The 25,907-nt window shown below is 40.8% G+C and overlaps 3 protein-coding genes and 1 non-coding gene across 4 annotated transcripts; 2 read left to right on the top strand and 2 right to left on the bottom strand.

Annotated features, from left to right (window-relative positions):
• Positions 1–3,563: 3,563 nt before the first annotated feature.
• LOC135625109 (chaperone protein ClpB1-like) lies at positions 3,564–7,682 on the bottom strand. Its single transcript, XM_065129454.1, has 7 exons — positions 6,401–7,682; positions 5,570–5,751; positions 5,191–5,472; positions 4,770–5,110; positions 4,408–4,687; positions 4,111–4,308; positions 3,564–4,020 (listed from the first exon to the last, which is right to left on the bottom strand). The coding sequence occupies exons 1-7, from the start codon at positions 7,557–7,559 to the stop codon at positions 3,712–3,714; spliced, it is 2,751 nt and encodes a 916-aa protein (XP_064985526.1). The 5' UTR covers positions 7,560–7,682; the 3' UTR covers positions 3,564–3,711.
• TRNAH-GUG (transfer RNA histidin (anticodon GUG)) lies at positions 6,180–6,251 on the bottom strand. The gene has a single exon. It is a non-coding gene; the product is annotated as a tRNA-His (tRNA).
• Positions 7,683–7,893: 211 nt separating the features above from the next.
• On the top strand, positions 7,894–14,089 carry LOC103978451 (probable transcriptional regulatory protein At2g25830). The gene is made up of 8 exons (XM_009394243.3): positions 7,894–8,220; positions 8,298–8,431; positions 9,687–9,748; positions 10,369–10,525; positions 10,598–10,875; positions 11,914–12,034; positions 13,446–13,559; positions 13,660–14,089. The coding sequence occupies exons 1-7, from the start codon at positions 8,127–8,129 to the stop codon at positions 13,542–13,544; spliced, it is 945 nt and encodes a 314-aa protein (XP_009392518.2). The 5' UTR covers positions 7,894–8,126; the 3' UTR covers positions 13,545–13,559; positions 13,660–14,089.
• A 3,355-nt stretch (positions 14,090–17,444) lies between these two features.
• LOC135625101 (protein unc-13 homolog) lies at positions 17,445–23,528 on the top strand. The gene is made up of 5 exons (XM_065129444.1): positions 17,445–18,085; positions 19,192–20,061; positions 20,464–20,919; positions 21,806–21,995; positions 22,075–23,528. The coding sequence occupies exons 1-5, from the start codon at positions 17,555–17,557 to the stop codon at positions 22,992–22,994; spliced, it is 2,967 nt and encodes a 988-aa protein (XP_064985516.1). The 5' UTR covers positions 17,445–17,554; the 3' UTR covers positions 22,995–23,528.
• The last annotated feature ends 2,379 nt before the right edge of the window (positions 23,529–25,907 follow it).

The following is a 25,907-nucleotide window of genomic DNA, read 5'->3' as shown; positions in this document are numbered from 1 at the left end:
CAGGACAAGCATACTGACTGTGACCAGAGAATGTAGGACAAGCCACAATAGTCAAGAGCCATCTATTATAGAAATCACTATCTTTAGATAGAATAATGTATGTTTTGAAACAGCTGTTTAATATGTTCAAATGGTACTAAGAATCTAGGCAAAAGAAAATTATAATGGACATGACTTACCTGTCCATATCATCAAGAATTATGATTCTTAGTTGAGATCTTTGTAAGTATCCCCAAAAATCTGTGTCAGACAAGACTTGGTTACAGCACTAAAAAGAGACCACTACGACTGAACTAACTAGATCAGGTGGCAGCTGCAAATAAGTAGGCTAGAAAGTCAGATTCAAAAGAATCCAGAACCAAAACAACATTAATTCTTCCGGGGAAGATATAACTTATGGAGAAGGATATATATATATAGATTAAATGTTATCTCATAATCAATTCATTGACTTGAACATTTTCAGTGAGATAGTTCTACTAGCATAATAATAGGAATCTTGACAATTTGTGCAGGTTTACTTGCATCACTTAGACCAAGCATTGTTTCTGCAGAGATCTATATCATGAAAGGTGTCGAACATTAGACGGATGAAGACGCCAAGTTATTCTGATCATCACAAATGCAAGAACAAGTTAGGAACTTGACAAATGGAAAGTCAGTTTCAATACCAATTGTTGCCGTCATTGCAGTTTTGCCTCTGATAACAAAGAAATATCATGAATCAACACTGCTAAGAAGTAGGATTTTTATCATTTAGAAAACAGGTTGTCGACTTACCTGCACTTGGCCCTTCCAGAAGGCATGTAACAAGTGGATTACCCTGGCTTACTTTGACTTGTTCCACGACAAGCATAGCTCTTTCATGGATGAGATGTGTCTCTTGCCACATTCAACAATCCCATTAAGCCTGCACATCATTACACACTTAATTTAGTACTATACTACCAAGACAAAATAGAGATTCAATTCTTGTCTAACAGATGACAGATAGCAACCATAAGACGGTGAAAAGAGATGGATAACTCATTTTAATGATATAGGAATTGCAAAGACCATCATGCATCAGTAAAGAAGTCCAAGAATGCTCAAGCTTTCATTTCATATTAGTATTGTAGTAATTAAAGGCTTTTGAGAAGCATCAGAAACATTATTTCAAATGAATCAGATTCTTCAAAGTATCAAGAAACATGAATGACGGTTCTTAACAGCTCAGCAAGGTCTTGCAACATGGTTTTCTGACATTATCTTTTCATATTTATCACACATTATTCAAAATCCAAAATAAGGAGCAAAGAAAAGCGTCCATCAACTACACAATATAGCAAAATAGCAAGTGATAACAGTCACGAAAGTAAATATGTCAGGCATTTAGGAAGTAATAATTTTATCTGTTGAGAATAACAGAGGTGCTGACTCCCACTATTAATTTTTCAAGATTCTGCAGCAACATGATATAAGAGCCAAAACAACCAAATAATAGAGTAAAAAGGTTAAATAAGAACATTGAATGTGGGACCCATGATTTAAAAAGCGCTAGATGCCAAGGTCCTAAAATGCCCGAGGTGCTAGGTGCTTGTTCGAGCGAAGCGAGACGCTCTAAAATATTAAATATAAAATAATTGATAAATATGATTATATAAATAAAAATATGATATTAAATTACAACTATAGCGACAGTGGCGGCAAAGGAAGCTACGGACGATAGCAGCAGTAGCAACGGAAGCTACGGATGGCATGTCGTGAGCGGGAGAAGTTTCACAGGTGTCCGTTAATGGCAGAGGAAGCTGCAATCCTCTCCCTCAATGGTGGAAGGAGCTGCACATGAAAGCAACGATGGCAAATGGAAGCTACGAATGAATGCTACGCCGTCGAACCCGTCTGTCGACAATAGAGGAAGCCTCAGCCCTTGAGGCAACAAAAAAAAGTGTCGGCGACAAAGGCAAACACTATGCTATGGTTGATGGCTCGGACTTGCACGGGAGTACGAGGGGTGGCTTTTGCGGGGAAGAAAATAGCTACTCGGTTCAATTGAACCAACTAGCCACTTTGGTTTAATTGCTTCATTTGAATCGGTCTCTCGACGCTTGGGTTTAGGAGCGCGCACAAGCGACGCCTCACTAAAGTGCACTACTTGGTGGCTCGCCCAAGCGACGCCTCACTAAAGCGCACTGCCTGATCCATCATTGAGGCACTTGGGCCTCGCCTCGTTCGTGCACCTAGGCAAGCGCCTAGGTGCCTATTTAAACCACTGTGGGACATAAGTCACACAAGACATTACAGAAAGAAATCTTAAAATCTTATTGACACAAGTGGTTGTTCATGCGCTTATCCGATAAGCTTATTTGAATATGATGCAAGAGTCATCAGTATCTACAAAAGCTTATTTGTGTCATTAATGAAATAAAGTAGGATGGTCAAAATGGAAAAGTATTTGGAATGTTGCATGGTTTTCATGTGCTAATGAACAAACAACAAGGGGTAGTCATAATCAATGTAAAATGACAACCACAATTCCATATGAACACACTCATCTATATACACTTTTATGTTGGACAAGTTCTTTCATCATTTCCCAAGTTTACTACTAAAGGACTTAATAACTCAATGGCACATTAAAATCATATAACAATCCAAATACTTCTATCCATTTTGACTGTCCTACTTTAGTGCATTAACAACACAAATAACATCCTCTTTAATATTGTCATCCCATCAAATAATATCTAGATATCAGAATTTATTATGGCTTCAAGTTTCTTATTCATCTATTTCAACAATGTCTTCACAATTTCTTTTAATGTAGTTAGTGTTATGACACACATGATTAACCTCAACATGCATAATGTAAAAACTTTTGCTACTAAAAGTTGTCTCCATTGTTGTATACCTGATCCTTCTTCTCACGAACACAGCATACAAAATGATGATCTAGATCCAATGTAAACATAAATCTTTGGGAATAGCAACTACTGCAATACATATGCAAACATGCTAGCATACCAGATGAAGATAGTGATATCAAGCAGAAACACATCTAACCAGTCAACCTCACTGTCGACAGCAGCACCTCCTGCACCCTCTTTGTCAGCATCCGCTTCCTTGCTGTCTTCAGCAGCACCTCCTGCACCCTCTTTGTCAGCCTCCGCTTCCTTGCTGTCTTCAGCAGCACCTCCTGCAACCTCTTTATCAGCCTCTGCTTCCTTGCTGTCTTCCACTGCATTATCCTCCAGTATCCTTGATTGCCCCAATATTGCCTGTGTCCTCCTTGCAGCCTCTTAAGGAGAGGGCCTTTGTCTGGGACATGACGAGACCAGTGGTGTCTTCATCACCAAGATGCTATCATGAATAAATATGACGTGTTTGATATCATAGTCAGACATTCAAATAAATGAACCATCATGCCGATTCATCCTTATATCATCATGGAAGATGATATTTACATAAAAAAGACTCACCAAATTAGCAGCACAATTGGACATCATCCAGAGGCGGAATATACTATTCAGGAACTTTACACGATGAAAGTTATAATAACATTTTCACAACAGAACAGCAGCGGCAGTACAACACATAAGATGGCATTCTTATTATATTTTCAGTGTACAGTGGATAAACCCCAACTTGGCAAAAAAGAAAAAAAGCAACTAAAACAATATTCCATTTATTTTGGCCTCCGGAAAAGACCATTCCTTGGCATCCAACAACTACTCATTCCAACTCTTCATCCACATCATTGTCAGTCTCATTACGCAATACCTTCAATTTTTTAACAGCCTGAGCAGCATCGGTTTTGGCTGCACCATTGGCAATCTCAATAAGGATATCAGACTTCGGCCCTGTGGCCGCATCAACAAGCCCCCCATTCCTCTCAACCCTATATGATAGCTCGTTCCTCCCAAGGGCTGCATCAATATATACAGTGGTGTTCTCATCGATCTCACCCTGTATGAGCATCCTGGATAGGTGGGTCACAACCTTCTTCTCCAACCATCTCCTGATTGGTCTTGCACCATACACCTGGAAACTCAAATATGTGTTATTCAATCACTCTTACGTCCTATTAACAGCAAAATCAAAAGAGAAAAGAGATGATGAACCTATACTTACAGGATCATAGGATTCAGATAAGACTATGTCCAAAGCAGCATCTGTCACAGCCAAAGCAATGCCCCTCTGAGCAAGGCGGAGCGCAACATCCTTCATTTGGAGCCTGGCCACCTTTCTGAGCTGATCATGTGACAATGGATCGAAGACTACTATCTCATCTAGTCGGTTAAGCATCTCAGGCCTAAAATGCCTTCTCACCTGCATAATTGACATATACACTAGTTAACCATTCAAAGTCTAACATTATGATCACTGATCAGGGCATGAGATCAGAAAAGGGTAGTCCGGATAAAGTACTTCTAGCAGAACTTGTTCACGAGCAATCTTCATCGAAGATTCCCCTGCCATTCCAGCAAGGAGGTGCTCAGCACCAAGATTAGAAGTCATGATAATGACAGTGTTCGTGAAGTCGACAGTCCTCCCCTGGCCATCAGTTAATCTGCCATCATCAAGAACTTGAAGGAGTGTATTGAAGACAGCAACATGAGCCTTCTCTACTTCATCAAAGAGGATGACACTGTATGGCCTCCGCCTCACTGCCTCAGTGAGTTGTCCACCTTCCTCGTGCCCCACATACCTAAAAAATCAAATACTAAGCAATGACATTTGTAAGGTACAACCCTAGAACCCAGTAGACAATCCTGAGAAGCTTTACTCACCCTGGTGGAGCGCCAATTAGGCGTGCCACTGAATGCTGCTCCATGTACTCTGACATGTCAATGCGGATGAGAAGATTCTCATCATCAAATAGTTGCTCTGCAAGTGCTTTGGCAAGTTCTGTTTTACCAACACCAGTCGGACCCAAAAAGAGGAATGAGCCAGTTGGCTGCAGCGGCCGACCTAGACCGGCTCTAGACCGAAGCACTGCATCTGCTACTGCATCAACTGCTTGATTCTGGCCAACAACTCTCTTGTGTAACCTCTCAGCAAGGCCAATTAACCTGTCTTTCTCATTCTGACCGAGCCTTGTCACTGGAATTCCTGTCCACCGGCTCACAACCTAACCAGGACATCAAACTTTTAGTAACAAGATTGGTGAACAACTAAATCCTGAAGATTATGTTGATGTTGGACCCACACCTCTGCAATGTGCTCGGGCCCAACAGTCTCTGTCAACATCAAGTTCTCATTGGTACCCCCCTCAAGCGTTGCAATAGAAGCATCTATTTCTTGCAAGGCACCATACTTGAGATCAGCAACACGAGCCAGATCCATCCTCCGCTCAGCCTCCTTTAGAGTAAACATTAGCTCTTCACGGCGCTGCTTCAACCTGCGAATCTCATCAATTCCCTCCTTCTCCTTCCTGTACTTCATCATCAGTGGTTGCAGCTTATCCCTTAAATCATCCAATTCCTTCCTAACCTGAAGGAAACACATTGCACAACGTCATCAGAACTCAGAACAGACAACATATAGGATAACATATAAGATAAAAAGCTCTTAGGCAACAGACACCCACCTCAATAAGCCTTGCTTTACTAGCTTTGTCCTTCTCCTTCTCAAGAGCATGCAATTCCACTTCCAACTGAATCCTTTTCCTCTCCAGGTTATCAATCTCCTCTGGCTGACTATCAAGCTGTACCCTTACATTTGCACAAGCCTCATCAACCAAGTCAATTGCCTTGTCAGGAAGGTGACGGCCTGTTGAAAAATGAGAACAACACAATTCTCAGAACACAAATCAGAACAAGAACAGACCATACAGGGAAAAATTCCTGCTACGCCTATGACATTTAATATCTATACTATGAAATAACTGGTTTATGTAGAAAACCAAATAAGTTCTTTTGCTGGGCCAAACACCCAATAGGTTCAGAAATGTAACCATACTAGCAGTTAATTTGGCCTTTGCTCTAATGAATTAGATCATTACAACTATGATGTTCAACAGCATTGTTAGAACATTGAAACTATTTGTAAATAAACAAACTAAAAAAGGCATATCCGGTGTACAAGGCTATCGCAGAGGGTCAATGTACATAGCTTTATAAAGAGAATATTTCCGTGACTTGAACCCTCCCTGATCTCCCAGGTGTACCAAGGCTCGCCCTCTAAAATTATTAACATTTTGTGGCTGCTGGGATTTAAACCCAGGTCTCTACGGTCACAAAGTAGAATTCTAACCACTAAACTACAGCCACGTTGGTGAAATCATTTGTATATACAAAAACCTAAATTTAGTTCTTTATGGCTGCTTCATATGCACAATCAAGTCAGAAACATGACGGTACAGTAGCTACACTCACCATTAGTTGTCCTGAAAGCTAAGAGGAAAAGCTTGAAAACGTACCGGTAATATAGCGGCTTGAGAGCTGAGCAGCGACCACAAGAGCACGGTCCTGGATTCGAACACCGTGATGTCCTTCATACTTCTCCTTGACTCCCCGAAGGATGCTTATGGTGTCAGCAATGCTGGGCTCTGCCACGTATACCTGCTGGAACCGCCGCTCAAAGGCGGCATCTTTCTCGACGTACTTCCTGTACTCCTCCAACGTCGTTGCTCCAATGCACCGCAACTGCCCTCTCGCAAGCATCGGCTTGAGGAGGTTGGCAGCGTCCATGGAGCCCTCGGTGCGTCCTGCGCCAAGAACGAGGTGGATTTCATCGATGAAGAGGATGACCTTGCCATCGGCCTCCTCCACCTCCTTAAGCACAGCCTTGAGGCGCTCCTCGAACTCGCCACGGTACTTGGCCCCGGCGATGAGTGCACCCATGTCGAGCGCCACGAGGCGGACATCCAGCAAATTGCTGGGAACGTCGCCGCGCACGATCCGCTGCGCGAGGCCCTCGACGACGGCCGTCTTGCCGACGCCGGGCTCGCCGATGAGGACCGGGTTGTTCTTGGTCCTCCTGGAGAGGACGCGTATGACGCGGCGGATCTCCTCGTCGCGGCCAATGACGGGGTCGAGCTTCCCAGCGACCTCGACCAGGTCGCGGCCATAGGTCTTGAGGGCCTGGAAGTTGGTGTCCCCGGACGCGCTTTCTACCTTCTTGCCCTCCTTTCCCCGGAGCTTCTCGATCTCGGCGCGGACGCGAGCGGCGCTGACACCGGCCTCCTTGAGGCACTCGGCAATCTGAGGGTCCTCCAGGAGACCGAGGATGAGTTGGTCGACGGCGAGGTGGGAGTCGCCGCGCGACTTCTGGGAGGACTGCGCACGGCGGATGACCTTGATGAGAGAGGTGGCAGCGGGAACCTCGTCGGGAGGGGGGGACTGGGAGGGGAGCTTCTTGAGGGCGACGCCGACGGTCCGATCGAAGGACTGGGCTGCGGCGTCGCCGGCGCCACCGGAGGCGTTGACGAGGGCCTGGCTGAGGAGGCCATTAGGATCGGCGGCGAGGGCGGAGGCAAGGTGGAGCGGCGTGATCTGGGCGTGCCCAGAGTCAAGGGCAAGCTCGTGGGCCGCGACCAGCGCCTCGTTCGTCTTGTGCGTGAATTTGTCGGGGTTCATGGCGGATCGCTTTCTTTAATATGTGGATACAGAAAGAACCAGATTTGAGGGTTGGGCTTACCAGACGGCCAGCACCTCTGGTAATGGACGAGGATGAGGGACGCTATAAGCGGGAAGCAGAGAGCATTCGCGAAGCTACGAGAGAGAGAAAGAGAGAGAGAGAGAGAGAGAGGCTATACCAGAAGTGTCTGCAACGTCGGATGGACATCGTACGGATGTGATGTTTACACGTGGAACGAGGTGGGGTGCGGCGACGGAGCCCGATCGAGTCTTTTCCAAGGATGAGAATAGAAAGGTGCCCAAATGTTTCGGTCTCCAGTACCGGTCTCAACTACGTGCTTTTGTTGGAGCAAGGCATATGTGGGACTCGCGAATTTTCCACTAAAGATGAGGTAAGCACATCGGGTACGTTTTGGGCAAAACGCTACTACCAATTGGGCCGAACGTGACCACCCGCCCCCGGATATGCCCCAAGTGTTCTCTACTGCGGGGCCTTAGTCGCCGCGGGTGAGAAACTTAATCGAACACCTTAAGCGCGCCAGCCCAACCAGGCGACGAGAAGCATTGATGGCTTCGTCTGCGAGGGCTTTCGGTGCAGTCCTCTGCAGAGTCTCACTGTCACAGGGCCTCTCTTCCCTCAGGAGCTCACTGTGCCTTCAGGGTATGTCTCGCCCCCTCTCATCTTTACCGTAACAACAATTTCTTCGATGAATCCAACCGCTCGTCTCTTCTCTTTAGGAATCGGCTTGCTGGGCTCGAGGTTGCCTTCTGCTCTTCCGAAGGAGGCGCGTAATACCCAGACCGTGCGAAAGATATGGACCTCGCGCCCTGTTTGCATGGGCAGGCGTTCTTGCAAGATCGCTGGAAGAAAGGTGCCAACTTTTTGGTCTTACACGCTTGATTCCTTGTTATCATTTGTTCTAGGTAGCATCTGTCTATCACAAACACGGATTCATTTGTTTGTTTTCTTTTCCCTCTTTATAAGTAAAAGAAGGTGATCAGCAATATGTCTCTCGTGCATTGCTCACTTGGTTAGGTATCTAATCCTTGGGTCTTCGTTGGTCCGAACATGTCTGATTGACGCAGTAATGTGATCAGCAATATGTCTCTCGTGCATTGCTCACTTGGTTAGGTTTATAATCCTTGGGTCTTCGTTGGTACGAACATGTTTGATTGACGCAGTAGTGCTCTTTGGGATCTCCATTCTGGCTGCATCACTCAAATCTAGATCTCCTATGTAGTGGAATGTTCTACTTATCACTATGTGGAAAGTTGCATCAAGGAAAAATAGAACTGTGGTTCAGTTGCTAACGATAATTTAGCAGCTTGAAGTTCCGACTAAAGATTTCGTTTCTTCCAAAGCATTATTGCATTGTGTTGGCAATTGTTTATTTGCACAACATCAATTTGTTCCCTCTTCTATCCTTAAACATCATCATCTCAGCCCCTTTCGTCCTGAAAATAATTATTGTGTTATGTTCAATTTTCAATGCTGACAGCTTTTTGTCTTTGGGACATCAGTTTCATGCCCTTTCCTGAAAACACTATTGTTCCTTTTATAGGTAGTGTCAAGAATGCTTTATCTACCACTAGCTGTTTAGTTTCTTAACAGCCACTCCAGTACTATTTACAATAACTTGTCTCTGTACTGTAAATCTGGCTTTTGCTAATAATTTCTAGGTTACTTGTTTGCATTTGTTACTTCTCATGTTCTTTTCATGCCTTGGTATCAGTACATGTGAGGTTCTTCAAGATCATCATCTATGTGATCATAAGTTTTTTTCTTTTCCAATTAGGAAATCCAGTCAAGGACTGCAGGTTTCTTTTTCTAACTTCATTTTAGATATGTAAGGAAACTTCTTTTTGAAAGTAATATTCCCTTACATTGACTTGTCAAAGCTTATTTAAGAATTATAGAAAGATATAATTGTTGTGTCAAAATGATTCCACAGTGCTTTTTTATTATTAGTTACCCTGAAAAATGTCATTTCCATCTAATCTTGTTTTGTCTTTTCTTTATTTGATTCAGATGTTATGATAAGCTCTAGCGAGATAAGTGTGATTATACAATGAAATAATTTTTTTCTTTTGTTTTTGGCTTAAGTTCCATTTGCCACTTCTTTGCAGGATGCACAGAATCTGAAGAAAATGAAACGTAATAGCAAAATTGGAAAAGAAATTGTTGCTGCGTAAGTTGTAAAAGCTTTGAAATTCTGAAGCTTTCTATATTGTTATTGATTATTAGCTTTCTGGAACTTACTATGTTCATATGCCATGTTTCAGCAACGTTTATCAGAGAGTAGGCTTGTTTGTAATGACAGCACCCATGATGTCCTGAAACTTCGTAGTAATACTTTTTTGTGTATGATGTTATTCAAGGGTGCCTTTTGCTAGAAAGTTTTACCTGCATCAGATTTTGTAAATCATAGTTACTTATGTCTCCTATGTCCAAGTGCTGAACCATCAACATGTCTTGTTTCTATGTTTGACAAGAATTCTAGCTGCTTGGCTATTTATCCTAATTTAATGTCTCCATTAGATAGATGAAAAGAGCTTTTCTATATTGCATCAGAACTTCCCACTTCATCTGGTTACTTAGGCATTTTCTTGATATGTCATGTCATTCAAGTTCCTTCGTGAAAATTAAGAAGATCACTCTGTTCAGAATGATAAAATCTCTTTCTAGATGTAAAGGACCTAATTATCTGATCTAAAACTGGGGTTTATGTTTTAAGTGAACTTTTCTGTTATTTTAATGTGAAAATTTTTTGAAGTTGACATGCTGTGGTTGCTGTGTTGCATCATAAAGTATACAGAGAGGAGGTCCAAATCCTAATTCGAATACAGTTTTAGCTGCTATACTAGACAAAGCTAGGGAGCTTGATGTACCCAAGGAAATTGTGGAGCGTAACATAAAAAAAGCATCGGAAAAGGGACAAGAGGCTTATATTGAGAAATTCTACGAGGTAAATGATCCATTTGAATATGTTTTTGAAAATCAGTTTGCAATTTTGACTAATACATATATTCTGAATCAGGTATATGGTTTTGGTGGGGTCGGTATGGTTGTTGAGGTCCTAACAGATAAAGTGACAAGATCAGTGGCTGCCGTCAGAGGAGTCGTAAAGGACTGTGGAGCAAAGCTAGCTGATCCAGGATCTATTTTATTCAAGTTTAGGCGAGTTCGAGTTGTCAATATAAAGGCTAATGCTGCTGACAAAGACCAGCTGCTTAGTATTGCTCTGGATGCTGGTGCTGAAGATGTTATAGAACCAGCAGAGGATGAAGATGATTTGGAAGAAGATCGTCCTGATAGGTATTTTGCCAAGAAGAGGATGTCATTAGTCACTGTTTATTGTTATTAACCCTTCTATGTGATGTATTATTATCTTTTGCTAGTTGGTATGGTCACAAATAGCAGAGAATGAGCCTTGGCACCACATAAGGCTGCTTCTTTGCGACCTAGGTGACTGAGGTCAGAGTCACAAGACATAAGGAGTAGGGCTACAAACATTAGCCTTCTTCAAACCTTCCATTGGTGAGAGTCTGATGCATTGGACTGCCCTTTATGTAACATATGCTAGTCTAGACCAGATATACATTTAAATGAAGCAATATTAAATGACATCCTTAAGTTAACATAATGGTCAAAATGTTAATAATTTAATTAGAGAAACAAATCAAGTAACATGAGATATTTAAGGTCGCTACAACTGTTGTTGCTGCATGAAGTATGTTGGCTATCTAACTTCAGATAGTTCAAAAATTATGTGTGTTCTCATTATTCTCCTCAAACATCAATTCCTCCTCCTCAGACATTGTTTCCACAAATATTTTGTTGTTTTCCTTCATAATTTGCCAGCGGAAATTGGTAAAATTCCACAGCTAGTATTTATTGAAGAATTACATACATCATTCTTATGCAATGGATTTTGATGTCCAAAAGACAATGCTACGAAATCGTTGCCTGTGCCTGTGATATAAACTGACGTTGCCTTCTGATATATCAAGCAACCACATGAATTTCTTTTGGGTTATTATATTATGGTACAAGCAATCTGCTAATTTGTCAGTCATATTGTGGCCAGTTATATTTGGGACAACTAATTGAACTGGGAAGCAGCATACATAATGTCCAAATTCAAACATGTGATGAGTTCATTCATGGGGATATGTCACATCCAGAAACATATACTGTGATCATTATAATATGTGGTCCTGACAGATAATTAATCAGAGATGGATGCTTTATATGCTTGACTGTTGTCTTATAAGTTATAATCATGATCATTTAGTATTAATGTTCTTGAAAATTTGTTCAGAAAATTATTTCTATACTCAATTCCTTTTGCAGATATTACAAGATCATTACTTCTTCAGAAAATTATTCCACAATACTATCAAAACTACGAGATGATGGAGTAGCGTTTGAACCAGATAATGGTTTTGAGCTACTGCCACATAACCCCATTGAGGTATGGTTTAACATCTACACCAATGCTCTCATCTCATATGTCTTTTTTTTTTTAGAGAAGTAAATTAGATACCTTAGTGAACATTTAGAATAGGTAGTGGCAATAACTCAAAACTATAAAGTACCATCATTTGGAAGTCTTATAAAGCAGATTTTGTCCTCCATAGGCTCCTTTGATATTTTTGTAAAATAATGGGCCACCATGTAGGCCTTTCTTGTGACTTGTGAGACACAATAGTCGTTAACCTTTTGTAGGAAACAGCACATATGTTGTGGAAGCTCCATTTGAATGGCCTAGCAAAGTGGATTTATGCAAGCAATGCTTCAACTTCTGGAGTATAGCCATATATTTTCTCTGGTGCAGCCATACCCTTTACTGGCTGATCTTAAATGCCTAACCAACCCCTGCATATTGTTGAATGCTGTTGTGCCTTTTTGTTTTGTTTTTTTTTTTTTCTTCACCTCTCTTGACCTAATTGAATGGAAATTCTAGCTATAACTGTCTTTCCAATGAAGTTCATGTCATTATTAACTTTGTAATCCTCTAACTTCTGCTTACCTTTGCTTCATGGACCATTCTCTGTAACAAATGAAGGTGTGATATCTAGTAATTCAACAAGTTCTGCATCTTTTCACTATCATTAAGTAGTTATTTCACAATTGGAACAGCCAAAGAAGTAAAGATATTCTGATAACAATTTTGACATATTTCTCTATGATTAAAGATAAACCTCTGCGTTACTTATTGTGTCATGTAACATGTAGAACATCTTGTTCTATGGGCATTAGAAATTTGAGAACATGGTCAAAATGCAACTTTGTTAGTTGCATTGTGTTAGCCTCAAATTTTTCTCCCGATGATTATTGATGCTAGATCCAAATAGTTTTGTCTAATAAGCACATAGTCAAGATTAGTTACCACCACAGCTCATAATCCTTTTCAAGACGGTTGAATTCTTTAGGGTCATTTGGATAATAAGTGATGGAATAAGGATTTTCTCATTATAACATTTCAGACAATTATTATTTTATAGGACTATAAACTTGTATAGTTAAATGGTGTAACCAACAGAATAGCCTATTCTACAAAATAACAGATTAACTATTTCTTTCATTACTGTTACTTATTTTGGTAGTGACAAAACGTAAATATTCTTTATCTTAGGCATATTCTTATTCCATACAAGAAAGGTACAATATTCTTGAGCCAAATGGGCCTTTGAGTAGTTCGTCTCGTGTATTAGAGCTTTGCCACAATACTTGTTCAATTTTTCATATTACGTCTTAAAGCACGGCGTCATTATTTAGGTACAAGTTAATCCTCTAACATATTTGTCCTCCAGCCGCTCCATATCATAATAATTAATTCCACTTCTCTCTGGAATTTCATTGTGTGGTGTTTTCTGTGCCAGGTAGATGATGAAGCCATGGAGTTAAACAAGGACCTTATGTCCAAGTTGCTTGAACTTGATGATGTTGATGCTGTTTATTCGGATCAAAAGGATACGTGATTGTTTTGCAGTCAGGTATGGATTCTCTTGCATCATCTTATCATTTTCTTGCTTATTTTGGTGATAGGACTATCAATATCTCTGTACAAAATCTTGACCATTCCTAAATATACAGAAATCTTCCTGGCATCCAGAGGTTTCAAAAATATGATAGAGAGAACTACGACAGATCTTGATTTAGTTATATTACCAGGTGATCATCATTATAAGGAAGAAGTTTCATGTCCCATCACTTGCAGAGAGATGAATTTTTCTTCAACATTATTAAGGTTTCCATCTGAACCGTTGTGTCAAACACAACTAATTTTAGACTCGGCAAGAAGCGACCTCTATTCCTTTTCCCAAATTTGTTGCAACCACAAAAATAGAAGGTTGGCACTCTCTTCCCAATAATCATGATTTCGTATATTAGTTAAAAAAACACTTGCCTAGATCGTGTTGGATTGTTTGTATTTGGATTTTTTTTTTTTCTGTTGATATGTACCTTGTTACAGAGGTTCGTTCCCTAGTCTTATAAGAGCATCAGAAGATGCTAATTAGAGCCATATTTGTGCTTTTATTTATTTTTTTTAATCTCTAAATGCTTCGTGGACTGCAGTATCAACAAATATTTCTTTTTTTCTTATGCATCCAGTGGAGTTGTTTTTTGACATGGAATTTTGGAAGAGTAGATGTTCTTAGACTCTTTCGATTATATGTTGGAAGTTCTGATTATTAAAACACCTCTTTTTTTTCCTTTTTTTTTTTTTAAAGGGATTGATTGAGAACACATCATATGATACTTCACTTTTGTCCGTGGTTTTAAATACTGCTCAGATGGGTCCGTCTTAATCAGTGTTTATCAATCCAACAAAGAACACCGGTATTTGTTTTGTCGGTATGGAGATATGGGGGTAAGTAGATAGGATCAGCATTCTTGTATCAGTTCAAGATATGAATGCAACTATGGGCGTGCCACTCTTTCTTATGCTTGCTTCTGAAAGAACATGATAAGTTTGGACCACTTGGTTGCGGTAGTATTGAGGAAAAATATGACCCATCCCACCAACCAATCACTCTTAAAATTATTTTCTTTTTCTTTTGGCAGAATGATACCATCCAAACTTTATCAAACACTGCCCCATGTAATTTTGATATAATATCCCTCCGAATATTAGATTAACTATATTAGTTTTGTAGAGAAGTATATTCTAAACCTAAATCGAGAGGAATAAATATGCATTCATGAGGGTGGACTTTATTAAGGTCAAAGTGGCCTAGCAAAACTGTAGGACAATTGTGTGAGCCATAGTGCTCAATCAGAGACAGGCAAAAGAATCCCATTTCATACATGATATTTTAAATAGGGCTTACCCACTACTATCCTATCCTTTGACAATCTGTAAACGAATGCCGATAAGATGATACTTACCCTCTTGCAATGTCCTGATTACTATCACCGGCGAAACTCTTCCGTCGACGTGAGATCTGAAGATGATGATGATCCATATACTCGACCTACTCCTATTAAAAGATGGATACGTACGTATTGGCGGCAACCTGATGCAGCCATCAGAAACAGCTGGTGGAAAAGCGGACATGGGCCCCCCTCCCCGTCCACAGCTGTTCCCAAAGGCAGTCACGGGCTGCTTTAATCGAAATTAGTCTCGGAGCCATTTTATCCAACACCTGCCAGCCTAAGCCAGAGTGTCCCGCGGCGCCGCCCTCTCCACCACGAGCTCCCATGTTCCTCGCCTGGCCGTCTCCTTCATGCCCACACGCCAAACTCGCCGCCGAGGCAGAGACAACTATGTGCTCCCCTCTGCTGCGTCGTCAACTCGCCACGGGAGCAGATCACCTCGACTGCGTTTGCTTCTCGGCTGCTTAACCGCTCATCTTCATCCGTCAACGGCTATCCTTTTGTTGCCTGCTCTGTTTGATAGGAAGGTGATGATGATCGCAGACTTCTCAGTTTGGGTCCTAAAAAGCAATTTAAAACTATGTTCATTATTATGCTAACAAAAGATATAAATATGTCGAATAATCAACACATTGTTACATAATTGATCGTTTTCGAATTCAAATAACACTATATACACGTTAGTTTATTGATAGGGGACTGATGATATGGTTTATACCTATCGGCCATAACCGACATCTATTAGTCACGTAGTCGACACCCCAATATTATACGATTGATAGATACAGACTTGTCATGTAGTCGATACCCCAACATTATATGATTGATAGATACATACTTGTCATGTAGTCGATACCCTTGTGTTACGTGATGTTGATCACGTGCCCCAACAATTCAATATCATATTGGCCAATACCTAGATAGTATGTGGTCGACTTGGAGTTACCCTTGGACATTACAAATCACATCAATAGTTATTGCATATTTCGTCGGGATGGAGAGAAGCATGCAAACCATCTTTGATATCATTGTGTATCTTTGAGCATAACAATTATAAAGCTATATCATGAAAGATCCCCATAGGTATATTCTTTCATGGGTTGTTAGGCTCTAATACGTTCAACTCTAAAGGACTCAATTCTTGATTAATACCTTATAATCAAGATTAACTTAAGCATCAAAAGGGGTTTTGATGAACATGTTATCGATGTTGTCTCATAGAGTTCAACACCTAGGGGAACAAAAGGGATTTGATATTTTTTTCGACATTAGTTGAAGACAAAACATGTCAAAGGACCTCGATTAGCTCCGAATCCGATTCCCTTTCGAATAATTAAAATTTATATTAAATATTATATATAATTAGAAAAATTGATACAGTGGGAAAAAAAATATGAGTCAAGTTCAACTCTGCTCTTCGAACACCTGATGGATACTAATAAATAAGTCAAAAATAAACATTAAACCAGGACCTTAAAACTATTTTTTTTTTAAATATAGCCAAATTTATAAAAAAAAATCATAAGTTTTCACTTTTTTTCATAAAGCATTCTTGTTTTACTTTATTCCCGTAGTGTGTCCCTTATTTTCTAAACAATGAGATTATCTATAATCTCTACACTATCGATAGTTATCTTGACCTCTCCTCATCATTGAGAAGGTTAAGTTTGCTAAGGGATTCATCAAACTCTAGATATCCATCATTTTTTAGCTGAAGCTCGTGCTGCCCTATCTTTTCGACCTCTATAATCACTATTGCTTCGTGTGACACATCCTCTATTGTAAGCTCTTCCACTCCACCTTCATCATCCTCTCCGGGCCCATCGAATTAGTTGAGTGATATTGTGGTAATGTTAATGCCTCCATTGGCAAGCTATAGATATAGAGTGATCTTAAGATTCTCTCTCACAAGCTTGATCTCAATCTTCTTGATGTGATTACATACTCTTTATTAAGACTTGCATCCTCAACAAGGTAGCCCACCGTTTGGTTGCCTCTATCCATCCTAGTGCAACAAAATACACTAATTGAAATCTTTGCGAGTTGAGTTGCCTGCTTGCCTCTTGATTGAGCATGCTGGTGCCAAGAAGGAAATCTTGGATAAGTCACTGGCATGATGGCTTGCTTTCGTAGAATGAAGTAACATCTTTGTCTTTGTATAACTATTGAAAACAATCTCCTTGAGTTCAAGGAGAAGGTGATCACGCAAAGACAATGAAATTGTTTGACTTGACGAAGATCATGATAATGAGACGAAGGTGAAGGATAATATGAATTTTTAGAAAATAAAATAAAAAGCGATATTATGCAAAAAAAAAAAAAAAAAAAGAGTAAATATTTAAATTTTTGGGATAAATTTGTCCAAAATATATTAATTTCTGGTTAAAAACAGTGTTTTTGCTCTTTTTATCTCTGTCAGCCCTTATACACTATGATCAGACTGTTTTCTTTTCTCTCTCTCCTTCTTTACCCAATAATTACTGCATTTCACCTAAACATAAAAGAAATCATTACATCCCCATCCGATGACAGCGGAAAGCGAAAGGAGAAGCCGCGAACGAGAAGAGAAGCAAGGAAGCGAGCCTTAAGAGGAGCCCTTCTCGCGGCGGTGATGGCTCGGCTCTTCCGAGGAGGAAGCCTCGGCGACTCCAAGCGAGAGAGCAGCGGCAGTTCCTCCCTCCGCCTCTCCTCCTCCTCCTCCTCCGTCGCCGCCGCCATGTCCGCCGCCGATCTCCTCTCCCCCTTCGGCCAGATGGGCGTCCCCCTCTCGGATCCCGAGCTCCGCGAGACCGCCTACGAGATCTTCGTCGCTTCCTGCCGTACCACCGGCTCCAAGCCCCTCACCTACATCCCCCAGTCCGAGCGGACGCCGCCCTCCGCCGAGCGCTCCTCCTCGCTCTCCCCCTCGGCCTCGTCGCTGCAGAGGTCGATCACCTCCACCGCCGCCAGCAAGATGAAGAAGGCCCTCGGGCTCAAGTCGTCCTCGTCGTCGAAGAAGGGGAGCCCCGGCAAGGACAGCAGCCCGTCCAAGCCCTCCAAAAAGCCGGCCACAGTCGGGGAGCTCATTAGGGTGCAGATGAGGATCTCCGAGCAGACGGATTCCTGGATCCGGAAGGGGTTGCTCCGGATTGCAGCGGGGCAGGTGACTAATTTTGCAGATCACTGTTGTTCTGCCTAGATCTCTATGTGTTTGTTGATCTTCTTGACTTCTTAGTCTTCATTATACACGCTGCTAGTGTAGTAAGAACTGATCTGACTTCTTAAACTGATAAGATCAGATGAAGTAGTTAGACTGATCAAAATTGTCTGTTGGAGATCTTAAGATGCGAATCAATTAGTAGGAAATTCAAATCAGGGCATAAAAATTTCCAAAGATCTCTTATATATGCTAATTATTGCACTTCTTTCTACAATCCTTCTGATCCACTTAGTTTAGACTTTGCTTGTTCACTCCTGTGCTTGTATTTGTGTTTACCTGTTAAGTTCTGGCACGAGAAGTGGTATATTCCTGTATCTACGCAAGTTTTTATTAACCTCCTGTGATGGTCAAAATGTTCTTCCTGCAGAAAATGAGTCTTTTCCTGTTAGTTTAGACTTTGTTAGAGTTTTCCATTCCTACTCACTTCCCATATGTAAATAGGTTTGTACTTCTCACTGTAATTTTCTTTATATGCGTGCTGTCCACCAATGAACATCCAGATGATAGCACTTGAACATTCCTATCTATACAGGGATTACTGTATTATCTGTTTGGTTTTTTGGTCAATGCTTAATTATGGTGTTTCATGGTTGTCTGTTTACTCGTCCATCAAACTTATGATGTCAATGCACTGTGAATAAGTGACGTGCCAGAGAGTTCTAGGATTTTTACTATGAAATTATTTTTTATCATTTTATGGTGTTTCATGGTTGTCTGTTTACTCGTCCATCAAACTTATGATGTCAATGCACTGTGCATAAGTGATGTGCCAGAGGGTTCTAGGATTTTTACTATGAAATTATTTTTTAATAGACACTTTCTCCATATATTTTCACAGGATAAAGGAACTAATGTGGTTGACTTTCTTGGTTTGTGATAGTGGATTTTTGTTGATTTAGTTGGTGACCGATGATAACATTTAAGACTGGCAGTTGCATCTTAATTGATGGTTAATGTGTCCTTTTCTTATAATTTAAGTTTCATAAATTGCTATTGTTCTCAGATAATATGTTTGATTAGTATTTATTGGTCTTCCTCCATGATGACAGCTTGGGAAACGTGTGGAGTCAATGGTTCTGCCTCTAGAGTTGCTGCAGCAGTTCAAAGCTTCAGATTTTTCTGACCAGCAAGAATATGAAGCCTGGCAAAGTAGAAACTTAAAGGTTCTCGAGGCTGGGTTGCTTGTGCATCCTCTTGTTCCATTAAATAAATCAGATAATGCATCACAACGACTTAGACAAATAATACGTGGAGCTTCCGAGAAGCCGATTGAAACTGGAAGAAATTCGGAGTCGATGCAAGTGCTGCGTAGTGCTGTGATGTCCCTTGCCTGTAGATCTCCTGATAGATCTGCTTCAGATTTTTGCCACTGGGCTGATGGTTTTCCACTGAATCTCCACCTGTACCAAATGTTATTGGAGACTTGTTTTGATGCCAGCGAGGATGGATCGATAATTGATGAAATCGATGAGGTTTTAGAGTTGCTAAAGAAGACTTGGGTGATACTGGGCATAAATCAGATGCTTCACAATCTCTGCTTTACTTGGGTTTTATTTCACCGTTTTGTTACAACTGCTCAAGTAGACATCGATCTGCTGCATGCAGCTGATAATCACATGGATGAAGTTGCAAAGGATGCCAAAGCAACAAAAGACTCAGTGTATTCAAAGATATTGAGTTCAACTTTGAGCTCAATATTGGGGTGGGCAGAGAAAAGACTTCTTGCTTACCATGACACATTTAATGCTAGTAATATTGAATATATGCAAAGTATTGTATCATTAGGTGTATCGGCTGCCAAGATACTAGTGGAAGATATTTCTAATGAATATCGTCGTAAGAGGAGAGAAGAAACTGATGTAGCTCGTAGCAGGGTTGATACGTATATTCGGTCATCACTTCGTACAGCTTTTGCTCAGGTAAGTTCTACAGAATTGTCAGATTCAGTTCCTGCAGCCTGCTTGTTCCTGTTAACCTCTATCTTTTTCACATGCCTTCATGGACTTTACTAGATTGCCTCTAGATTTTTACACAACATCAATCATTTGTGTTAATGTATGGTTCTTTTTTGCTCCAAATCACCCATAAGACAATATGACTGCACATTTGACGAGTAGTTCCCTGGCTGTATTAGTTCAAAGTTCATCCATTACTTGGGTCTCATGTAACTGTACGCTTGTACATGTACCTGTTTTACCTTACTGGAATGATGGATAAAAGGTTGGTTAGTCTGCTAAAAGGCTATATGATTAGATGAGATCATCTAGTTGTAGTTGCCTGCCTACTTCGATAATTCTGATCCATTGATCGATCTGATACAGAGAATGGAACAAGCAGACTCCAGCAGGCGATCATCGAAGAACCAGAGTACTCCTACTCCTGTTCTTTCCATCCTGGCAAAGGACATTGGTGAACTAGCAAGCAAAGAAAAAGAGTTGTTCAGTCCAATGTTAAAGAGATGGCATCCACTTGCTGCAGGTGTTGCTGTAGCTACACTTCATTCTTGTTATGGAAACGAACTAAAACAGTTCATAGCGGGTGTTATGGAACTAACACCAGATACAGTTCAAGTCCTTAAAGCTGCAGACAAGTTAGAGAAAGATCTTGTGCATATTGCTGTCGAAGATTCGGTCGATAGTGATGATGGGGGTAAGTCATTAATCAGAGAGATGCCGCCTTATGAGGCTGAATCTGCAATCGCCAATCTTGTCAAAGTGTGGATCAAGACAAGAGTAGACAGGCTGAAGGATTGGGTTGACCGCAACTTGCAGCAGGAGGTTTGTCTTGTTGTATAGGCCATCTTCCGTGCAACGGATGCATAATTTTCCTTCATTGTACATACTAAACATACTATGGAATGATTTTATCTATTGTTTTTCTTTTTAAAACTATGAATGCAACCTTGGTTAACATAATGGTTTTATCATCTTCGTCAAAGTTTTCTCCCATGACATGATCTTCTGGAGTGTAGCTCAAAACCAAGATGGCCTATATGAAGTTTGAGTATGGTTTTTGGCTAACTGTCAACCCCATGTGAACCCTCTAAAACTAAGTGAACTCTTGCCCAAGCTAAATTTAGTTAAACGGACTACTCTTGTTAGTTGCTGTTTAATTTCACACAAACAAGGGGCTAAGTTCCCAGAGCTTGCCAGGAGTGCAGAAGAGAAAACATTACAAGAAGTAGAAAGAAACAAAAAAAGGGCAGGGAGGGTTGACACGCTTCAAGCAAGATAATGAGAACCATTAGAAAGGCACAAATAAGCCAATGAACCACTAGCAACTGATGTTATTTGCTTGTCATAATAGTAAATGTGTTTTTACCTCTCACTATGGCATCTTGAAATTTTTTTTTTAAAGTACTATCATTCTTATAAGCATGTTGCACTTCTTTTTACTAGGGCTTCCATATTCGAGACTTCACTTTGCAGTCTACATGTAGGCCATATATTAAGAACCCCTGGTTGTGCTTTTGCCTTTTTCTAAATGTGCATAAGTAGATTTGTGCCTTTTAAATATGTAGTAAATGACGATTCATTGATTTAGAGACTTATATGACACAAAAACTCTTTATGTGCCAACATGTAATATTTTTATGTTTTTTCACTTTTTAAACATTTTAATATAACCTGATTTCTGATATTGTTATGTGGAACATCTCTGTAGAATTGGAATCCAGGGGCAAACAGAGAGAACTGTGCACCTTCTGCAACTGAAGTTCTACGGATTATTAATGAGACTTTAGATGCATTCTTTCAACTGCCTATACCAATGCATGCAGCCATGCTTCCTGACTTGTTGATAGAACTTGATAGAAGTCTGCAACATTATGCATTAAAGGTGAAGTCTGGATGCGGTAAGTATCAAGTAACACTGGAAATAGGTTGCTTCAATTGGTGGAATGTTAAATTATTTACCGTTGTCTTTCTGTTCAGCAACCCGAAGTAGTTTTCTGCCTTCGTTGCCAACATTAACCAGATGTGAGGTTGGTTCAAAACTTTGGAAGAAAAAAGAGAAGCCACAGAATTTGCCAAAACGCAGATCACAGGTTGGATCAAGAGATAGTAATTCATTTGGTCTGCCACAGCTCTGTGTACACATGAATTCACTTCATTATATACGGACAGAGTTAGAGAACCTGGAGAAGAAAATAAAAACTTGTCTACGGAATGTTGAATCAGCACAAGCAGATATATCAAATGGGTTGGAGATCAGCTTCGAGCTTACTCTGGCTTCTTGTCAAGAAGGAATTCAGCAGCTATGCGAGACAACAGCTTACAAGGTGATCTTCCGTGACTTGAGTCATGTTCTGTGGGATGCCTTATACATTGGTGAGACTACTTCATCGAGAATTGATCAGTTTATAAAGGAACTTGACCCGATTCTGGAGATGATATCAAATACGGTGCACAACAGAGTGAGAAATCGTGTCATAACTGCATTAATGAAGGCTTCTTTTGATGGGTTTTTGCTAGTTCTTCTTGCCGGCGGCCCACTTCGTGCATTCTCCCGCCAAGATTCACAGATAATAGATGAGGATTTTAGGTCACTCAAGGACATATACCTGGCCGAAGGTGATGGATTACCCCAGGAACTAGTTGAGAAGGCCTCAGCACAAGTGAAAAATGTGCTGCCTCTCTTCCATGCTGACACCGAAAGCCTCATCGAGCGGTTTAGACGATTGATTACAGAAACATATGGCGCTTCGGCCAAATCCAGGTACCCGTTACCTCCAACCTCTGGCAACTGGAATCCTACGGAGGCCAATACAGTTCTGCGGGTGTTGTGCCACAGAAACGATGAGAGTGCCACAAGGTTTCTAAAGAAAACTTACAACCTCCCGAAAAAGCTGTAGCCTCAGAGTACTACTGCTGCCGACAGATGAATCGCTGGTTTTCTGGAAGCTCTCTGTTTTCTATCTTTCTGAAATTTTTTTGCCATGAGTTGCAAGTATATTCCAACTGCTGATGAATCTGATTACAACATAGTTCATATGCCAGCACTGTTTAACTCAGGGGATCTAATCCTTTACAGGCATGTGGATGTGTGATCCAATAGCTGAATGATCGACCAGGTGCAAGGTGGGAGCAAATCCATCCTTCTTTTAATGAGTGAGCATGTCTGAAGCTTAGGATGTGTATACTACATTTAGCAGTATTCTTTTCATTTACTAGGAGCTATGCTGCGCTCAGTGATCGTCTCTAATCCGGTTTTCTCTGGTGGGTAATGTATGCTTGCATAAGTTAAAAGAAAAGCTGTTGTGGATAAGTTCTTTCTAAATGTATTATGACCTGCTCTTGTATGTACAACATTGTGCTACATGTTTGCTTTTGTGCTCTTCTCAGAGCCACAGTGAAATACAATGTTTCAACATGATTTGTTTCATCAATTGGGTTGGTAATGTTACATGCATTATGCCGCTAATCTGATCAATCATCTGTTTTTACCCAATGGATCCATCACTGGTGAGAGAGTTTGATTTATTCTACTACTCTCTTTGGAATGATAATTCTACATCTTCTTTTGTCCCTCTTACTTGAGTTGGCTTAGGATGGATGGCTGAAGCTTTGGTACGATCGAGGTTAATTTTCTTATCAACCCTTTAGTGACAGAAGAGATGCTCTCTGAACTTATCGGGAGTGTCGTAGAGACCCAATGTCTAAAGTCTTCTATCATACTAAACTGTTCTTCTTCTTCTTGCTTTCGGACCACATCAAGACTCATATTATTTTCATTCGTAAGTGCAATAATCCATGTCAGGTTAGGGATTTTGGGCCAATCTCTTTGTATAATGTGAATTATAGGATCATTGCCAAATTTTTTGCTAATCGAATGAAATCTTTTCTTGACTCCCTAATTAATTTCTAAGGTACAATCTGTTTTCTTACCTAAATTTATGTCTTCTTACCTAAATTGAACATAAATAATAATATTTTGATTATCCTAAGAGATTGTAATGTACGATTTTAAGAACAAAAATTCTTATGTATTAATTTGCCTTGATTTAGAAAAAGCTTACGATCGTCTCCCGACATTCAATATATTAATCTCTTATATATATGCTCTAATGACATTTTTCTATGCTTTATTTAAAGCACCAAACCTCTTGCCAAAGTGTTCAAAAAAAATTTCAACTTCATGAATCACTTTAATGTCCTAAAATTTGGTATATGCCTCCCTCAAACTACTCATCTCGATATAAAGAAAGAAGTATGCAATCGGTTTAACATCTAAGAAGGCAACTTTTCTATCGAGCATCCTAAAACTATAGTAACCCTTTGGCAAGAGGGTGTCTTCTCATGTTCTTAAATAAATTGTTACCAAGATCACCAATAAAATTGGGACTTAATGATCCTTTCTCTCAAACTCACACGATCATTCTTATTAAGTCTGTTAGGATCAAGAGCACTAAGAGAGGGGGGGGGGGGGTGAATTAGTATAGCGGAAAATTTTCGACGATTAAAACTACGTTCGTACGTTGAAATCCGATTTCGGCGTAAAAGTCATCGCGTAGATAATAACTTTGAGAGCTTACGGAAACATATTTGAAGTAAAGTAAAGAAGGCAGTTTGCAGTTAAGATAAAAATTAGAATGTAAGCACAAACTGAAATATGATGTTCGTACGATAAAATCAATTTCCGTCTTAACGCCGATTCGGAAAATACTTAACTATGAAACACGTTTGTAAATGAGCAGAGGGCAATACGCTACTGAGGAAGTAAAGCACATATGGAGGTTTGCAGTAAGGTAAGCAGAAAGAATAAATGCAAACCAGAGAAGACGAGAGTTTATAGTGGTTCGATCAATCGTGACCTACATCCACTCCTCCGATTCCTCTTCCGTCAAGGCCACTAGCATCCACTAATGATCTTCCTTTACTAGGCAAATATCAACCTCCTTCTTACACCCCTCTTCTCTTTTTACCGGGGTTAGGAGACAACCCTTACAAGCACTCACTCTCCTCTCTTAAACAGAATTCTAACACTTAAGCTAGAGGAGGGAAATTCTAGAGATTGCAACAGCGTTTTCTCTCTTTTAATCTCTCTGTGCTTATGTGTTTTACCCAGGGATGAGAGTGGTATTTATAGGCTCCAAACTGGTTTGACTTTGGAGCTAAAAAATGTCATATCCCGGATTTCCGGGGTCCTGGTGGTACCACCTCCTGACTAGGGTGGTACAACCGCCTGGCAGCTCAGAGACTGAGCCTCTGGGCGGTGCCACCGCCTGATAAGGGCGGTCGCATTACCCAGTCTCGCTCGGAGACTGAGCCCTGACAGTGCCACCTCCTGACTAGGGCGGTTGCACCGCCTGACAGAGCTCGGAGACCAAGCTCAGGCGGTTCCACCACCTGTCAGGGGCGATTGCACCGCCCAGCCTAGCTCGGAGACTAAGCCCTGGGCGGTGCCATCGCCGACCCAAGCGGTGCCACCGTTGGCCAAGAAATCTGGGTCCGAATGGGCTGATCCATTCGGCCCAATTTGGGTCTGTCAAGGGCCCAATTGCCCCAAGATTAAGTTAATGGGATCACCTCCCATTTCTAATTTAATCATCATGCTAACTATGATTTTTCTTAAGACATTTACTGCAACTTGCTCCGGTGCGTCAATTGCTTCTTCCGGCGAGCTTCTGGCGAACTTCCGTCAATCATCCGATGAACCCTCAGTGATGCTCCTGCGGACTTCCGGCAAACTCTTAGACTTGCGACGATCCACTTGGCGAGTTCCAACGAGCTTCTTTTGGCAAGCTCCTGGACTTCTCGGATTTGTT

This window comes from Musa acuminata, chromosome BXJ1-3 (assembly GCF_036884655.1).
Source record: "Musa acuminata AAA Group cultivar baxijiao chromosome BXJ1-3, Cavendish_Baxijiao_AAA, whole genome shotgun sequence".
Classification (NCBI taxonomy): domain Eukaryota; kingdom Viridiplantae; phylum Streptophyta; class Magnoliopsida; order Zingiberales; family Musaceae; genus Musa; species Musa acuminata.
Note: the sequence above shows the minus strand (reverse complement) of the source record. Positions and strands in the feature narration are given on the sequence as shown.

Bases quoted from the DNA above. Each gene is read 5' to 3' on its own strand.
- LOC135625101 (XM_065129444.1), top strand. From the start codon at position 17,555: ATGGCTCGGCTCTTCCGAGGAGGAAGCCTCGGCGACTCCAAGCGAGAG. The intron at 20,062-20,463 runs GTAAGTTCTACA...GATCTGATACAG, and splicing joins TTCGTACAGCTTTTGCTCAG to AGAATGGAACAAGCAGACTC. The intron at 20,920-21,805 runs GTTTGTCTTGTT...ACATCTCTGTAG, and splicing joins ACCGCAACTTGCAGCAGGAG to AATTGGAATCCAGGGGCAAA.
- LOC103978451 (XM_009394243.3), top strand. From the start codon at position 8,127: ATGGCTTCGTCTGCGAGGGCTTTCGGTGCAGTCCTCTGCAGAGTCTCA. The intron at 8,432-9,686 runs GTGCCAACTTTT...ACTTCTTTGCAG, and splicing joins GCAAGATCGCTGGAAGAAAG to GATGCACAGAATCTGAAGAA. The intron at 10,526-10,597 runs GTAAATGATCCA...ATTCTGAATCAG, and splicing joins ATATTGAGAAATTCTACGAG to GTATATGGTTTTGGTGGGGT.
- LOC135625109 (XM_065129454.1), bottom strand. From the start codon at position 7,559: ATGAACCCCGACAAATTCACGCACAAGACGAACGAGGCGCTGGTCGCG. The intron at 4,309-4,407 runs GTACTTTATCCG...TCAATTATGCAG, and splicing joins GTGAACAAGTTCTGCTAGAA to GTGAGAAGGCATTTTAGGCC. The intron at 4,021-4,110 runs GTAAGTATAGGT...TTGAGTTTCCAG, and splicing joins TATCTGAATCCTATGATCCT to GTGTATGGTGCAAGACCAAT.